We start from the raw sequence: 5,580 nt of genomic DNA, 5'->3' as shown, positions 1-5,580 counted from the left end.
AGGATTTTCTGTTGGCACAACGTTCAGTACTTTATGTTTAAACTCACAGTGCAGTCCATCTGCAAAATCTTCCAAATCACAAACAAGTGATGACACAAAACTATTTGCCAAACCACTACCATTGAGTTTACCAATAATTTTAGTGCAAATTGCTTCAGAATTTTTTTTAATTCTTTGACCTGACCCATTGTTTTCAGAACACCCAACCTCTAGGCTCTGAGTAACACTTGTTCCTGCAACTGCTATGTCTGTATCTTGTAATCTGTCAAAATCAGCTTGAAATGACTCTGAGGGTTCTGCATCACCACTTTGACAACAATCTTCATCATGAACACTATTTAAATGTTTTTTTAAACCAGAATATGTAGTGAACTGACGGCTGCAACCATCTTGTGAACAAGCCAACTTAAATTTGGTGCTTGGATAAAAACTGACCTAGTCGCAAATGACTTATCAAAGCCTGACTGGTGCTATGCAGAGTTTGACAGATAAAACATTTAAACATGGTTCTCATTCAACATTTTGGCACGCAACTCACGAACACGTGGTGACTCATCTGTTGAGGTGGCATCAATGTTGAATATGGTGGTCTGCACAAAACTGTAGAGATGAACCAGTGACTCGTCGTAAGATAAGTTGAACACGTAGTGGGATTTGAAAAGTTCATCAAAAGCACTGAGTGAGCTGGTGGCTTGGCAGGGGATGAGCTGTTTGTCCACTGCGATGTAGAAGGTGTCAATGCTGTTCTGGGTTCGACCAACAGCGAGGATGTATGGTTGTTTACCATCTCTTGCTTGCAAGTGTTCATCAATGCTGCAGCATGACTAAAAACAAATGAGATATTGACATATAGGCCTAGCTTATACTTGCTGAGTATGAACCATTCATTCAGTTTGACATTATGTGCCTTGCTAACTTATTACAAAATACTAAGACACATACTTCATGGAGAGGAAAACTAAAAAGTGCAAAAACTGAAAAAGTGTTTTGTAGGATTTTAAAAAGTGAGACAACATATTTACCTTGTGAAAGTGCACCATTTTGTGTGCTGCATCAGTTGGACTTATTTTGGTTCTCCTCTTTCGTCCAGCTGTGGGTGGCAAAAGTTGAAGGAGTAGCAGCAGAGAGGCCATGTCACTGTCCCAGTCTGTGTATGGTTGAATTTATAAAACAATTTCAAAATGACAGGTAAAAATAAATATTATTAAAATCAAACAAGCATGGTGCGACGCCTACCATTTGCATCACTCTCTGTTGGTTTCTCAGCAGCTTTTATCAAACGACACAGGTCAGTTGACTGAGTCAGCTGTTTGGCTTCTTTAATAACCTTTGGCTTGAATGACATGTCCCACTTCTCAAGCAACTTGGTGGCTGTTTCAGCACCAAACAGCAGCAGGAAGTCTTGATTGACCTGTTCATCATACACACAGGACATAAAGACAGTGCTCAACATTGTTTACATTGCAATGTGATTTTGACCAATATGGGATATAGCCTGACTGGGATGACCAATGATCACATCTTTTACTGTTGCCATCCACATCAGCAAAACAAAAAAAAAAAGGATTAACAGTTGAAAATATCAAGTGATTTGACTTACTAGTCCTTTGACATCCAAAAAGCGTGGAAATGTTTTGAAGACATCTGCAGTTCTTTGTGGATCATGCACCAGATCCTGGCGATGTTGGAACGTCATTTTCATCTTCTGAAATACACTTGCTTCATCAGGAGAGTGAACAAGAAATGAGATGGCCTCCTTGCAGGCATCTCCATTAAGTTGCTGAGGCAATGTGGTTGCTAATCTTCTGCGCTTAGGCCCTTGTTCTTGATGCACTGGGACTTCCTTCACTGGCCGTTTGGTTGTAGACCTGGACATGGTTTTGAGGCGCCACGCTACATATCCAGTGCCTTTCACTCCGTCGTAGAAATGCTCCTGTCACATTTAAACATAGATGAAAAATAAACATCAAATGCGATCTTACAGACTTTGCAGATTCAGCAAAAAGAAACCCAAGGACTATTATCATGTAACAGGTGCAATACATGTTAAACAACATCCACAATTTCAATACAGTTTTATGACAATAGTTATTACGAAAGAGGAATTAAGATTTCTCTTTTAAATCATTTAGCTGATGTAATTATTCCATGATGAAAACTAAATAATGTGCTGTTTTACAATCACTGCATGACTTACATAGCCGTTTGGAGAAAATGGATCCTTCAATGAGGGAAAGAGTGTAATTATTCCAAGGGCATATTTCTCCTTTTGCTTACGGGAGGGAATTCTGCTATAGAGGAAATACAATTGACAATGTTAAATCAGAAGTATGTGTCTTTACTGCAGTATACATTACAAGAATATTCCATATGGCCCATCTTTACTTTTTTATTAGGTACTATTACTCTTACCCATGTCTCTCAGTCATATCACTTGCCAATATGTTAACAAGCTGCCGCCGGGTGCGGTGGCTCAGTGAATTTTCGGCATTGTATTCTTCAAGAATTTCCTCTCCACCAGGTTTCCTAGTCAAGGCATTTTTAACCATCTGCTCATATAAAAGGGAAAATAATAACAATAAAAACTTGTTTGTCAGTAAAGGTGAAAGTTTAGAGGAATGTCAACAAACCTGTGAAAGACATATCTAGCAAGAAGCACTAACTTCTACTAACATTTTTTCATACAGGGCAAGTTGGGAACCACCATGTTTTGAATTTCAATTTGTATAACAATCTACAGTATAAATGGTGTCAACTCAAAAATACAAAAGACATTTTCTGTTCTCAATTACCTCTTTTGCAGCCTCTGACACAGAAACATTTGGTGCAGAACTGTCTTTGCTGGATCTACTGCGGCCTGCAGGAATGCCCTTTTCCCTGAGGTCACTGTCACTTGATGAAAGTGATATAGTGTCCGTGAGGGAAGATAATGTATCCGAGGAGGATGGTGTGGAATGAGCTAAAGGACAAAAATCTTTGGGAGAGATGATTTGGTTAACTTTCTTTAGGCTACTCCACAATGCCATTAATAACACAATTTCAATGTTCATGTTCAGACAACATTCTATACAAATATGACCCAGCCCTGTCCACTGTCATGTATATTGCATGAAGACAGGTCAATGTCATCTGCATCAAGAGCAAAAGAACTTGGCTCTACATTGAGTGGGCTATACTCTGAAAATTTAAGTTATGATAACATTTACCTTCATCTGAAATCTTTTCACGTATTGTCAGGCATAGGTCTGGTTGGGCCTCCAGTAACTCCAGAAAAATGTCTTCTTCGACAGCTGTGTCAGTTTCATCGAAAATATCAAGGTCAGCAGCATCCGGAAGTCCAAACTTGGTTTTGGCTTTACAAAAAGATAAGCATAATGTCACCTAAAACGCCTGAAAAACTTTTTTAAAAACTAATTTTGACTTTTTTATTTAGCTAATATTTATTAACAGCTGTTTTACCTGTCTTTAAAATGGTTAAATTAGACAAGTCTGCAGCAACAATATAGGCCTAGGCCTACTGCTCTGTACTGTTTTTAATGTCACACATTAAAATAAAATGTGTTAACATTTAATTCGTTTTTTAAATAGATGAGATGCAAACATGATGAACTGATACATGTGCAACAAATTTTGTTCTGCCAGGTTATCTTACCTTCACTGATGAATTCTAGATAAGTGAATCCTGCGTGCAATTTAATGTACTTCTTTACATTGAGGTATTTCACTTTCAGCAACATGTCTTACAACAGCACCTGGTGGAGAGAAGGGGGCACAGAATATTTTTTACCATATATTTAAACCATAGCTTAAGTGGCAACAAATCCGGACAACTTTAAGAAAATATTAGGCTATACATTGTGTGATGATCTGTGAAGGGGTGACAGACCACTTCAACCTCAGGAACATAATTTGGCTTCCCCCTGCGCACTAAAATAGCTGAACTTGGGTACACAGAAATAGCATCCAATGAATTATCCACCCATCCACATGTTTATAAGACGACAACGGCGATCTTCTCGTCTGCACGCAGGCTAGATACTTAGTTCTGCTATGTTGCAAGTAAATCGCTGTAGCCTACTTGGGGAAAAGCATCTCTGTTTAAACCATGTCAGGATGATAATCCACATAAAATTTCCTGTTGAACGCACACCTGCCTTCATCACGCTTTCACTTATGACAACAAATATCCCTTATACTGTAAATTAATGAGTGCAAGTCTTACATTTATATCGGGAGTTTCTGACACATGCACAGCCGTCTGGCTAGTTGCTACTTTGTGGTGGTTGTTTTGTGACACGACATGCTAGGATTATCAGTGGAGGCGACGTCAACGACCCTCAGTCGTTATACCGCTTTGTCTTAAACACTGGATGGTAGCCTATTTCACTAAAACTGTAGAAAAGGGGAAAATGTTCCCTTAGATTAGGCCTACTACAACATGTATGATATATCCTAACCGTTAGCAAGCAATCCATGCACAAACGCAGCGCGCCTTGCTTGGTCACTAACATCTAACAGAATTCCATAACCCCCTGCCACTTCAAAGATTTGTAGGCTAGGCTACTGCTAAACTCGCTGGTAGCACGTGTAATTAGCCTATCTTGACGCTTTCCAAAACTTGACTTGAACGTCTCCATGTGATTGTTTAGTTCACTTTTAAATAGGATATTTCTGAGGCGAATGTTCGCTTCCCTTAAAAGCAGTGGGCTAAACGCATTTGTCTTAGCTGCCAGCTAGGCTACCACAAATTCAAATTTTAACATTACATTTAACATATCCAGAGGATAGCTAACTCCTCCCTCGTTTCATTTAATAAGCATTGAACACTGGAAAGCATTTCTCTTATGACATTAGAACTAACTAGAATTGAGAATTATATTGAGCACGCATTTATTTTCGCTGCAATATTAACTTGTTATAGAGGATAGTTTAGCTACCTAAGCTAACGAATCCCATCTCTTACCGCAGATGAATACACTCCACATTAGGAAAATATTGCATGCTTCTGATAAATAATGTTATAGGCTAGTTAGTTACAATATTTAATAATGATAAAATAACATAGGTCTTGTTGTATAGTTCTTACCTGAACAACCTCCTCGATCTTGACAGCAAACTTCTGGCGGACTCCTCATGCCCATGAGCGCGAAAAACCCGGATGTGGAAATCAACTCCAAATGAGTGTTATAGTATTGACTCTTTGAAATAACTCCGGCTACAGAGCTTTTTCAGCACCGTTAGTGTTACTGTAACTCTCAAACCAACACTTTTCAACTCGAAATTTTTAACACCAGTAATTTTAACTCACATCAACACTTCGGATTTTGCTGTGTACATTAGTGATTAAATAAGAAAATCTTGAAAAGAAATATGACGGGAGGGCAGATTGGATATTGCACAGGAATGAGCAGCAGAAAATTAAAGTATTGCACTTGTGACAAAGCTTGTGATCTTTCCTTCCTTCCATCCTTCTTTCCTTTGTGACAAAGCTTGTGATCCTTCCTTCCTTCCTTCCATCCTTCTTTCCTTTGTGACAAAGCTTGTGATCCTTCCTTCCTTCCATCCTTCTTTCCTTTGTGA

The 5,580-nt window shown here is 38.7% G+C and overlaps 1 protein-coding gene across 1 annotated transcript; it reads right to left on the bottom strand.

Moving 5' to 3' along the window:
• Positions 1-437: 437 nt before the first annotated feature.
• LOC146671180 (uncharacterized) lies at positions 438-5,329 on the bottom strand. The gene is made up of 10 exons (XM_085403368.1): positions 5,087-5,329; positions 3,653-3,752; positions 3,207-3,353; positions 2,793-2,974; positions 2,413-2,549; positions 2,198-2,291; positions 1,601-1,933; positions 1,237-1,411; positions 1,023-1,147; positions 438-824 (listed from the first exon to the last, which is right to left on the bottom strand). The coding sequence occupies exons 2-10, from the start codon at positions 3,735-3,737 to the stop codon at positions 498-500; spliced, it is 1,605 nt and encodes a 534-aa protein (XP_085259494.1). The 5' UTR covers positions 3,738-3,752; positions 5,087-5,329; the 3' UTR covers positions 438-497.
• Between the last annotated feature and the right edge of the window lie 251 nt (positions 5,330-5,580).

The sequence above is a fragment of the Rhamphochromis longiceps genome, linkage group LG4, assembly GCF_057381845.1.
Source record: "Rhamphochromis longiceps isolate RC_006_pf linkage group LG4, R_longiceps_female_GT1.1, whole genome shotgun sequence".
Classification (NCBI taxonomy): Eukaryota; Metazoa; Chordata; class Actinopteri; order Cichliformes; family Cichlidae; genus Rhamphochromis; species Rhamphochromis longiceps.
Note: the sequence above shows the minus strand (reverse complement) of the source record. Positions and strands in the feature narration are given on the sequence as shown.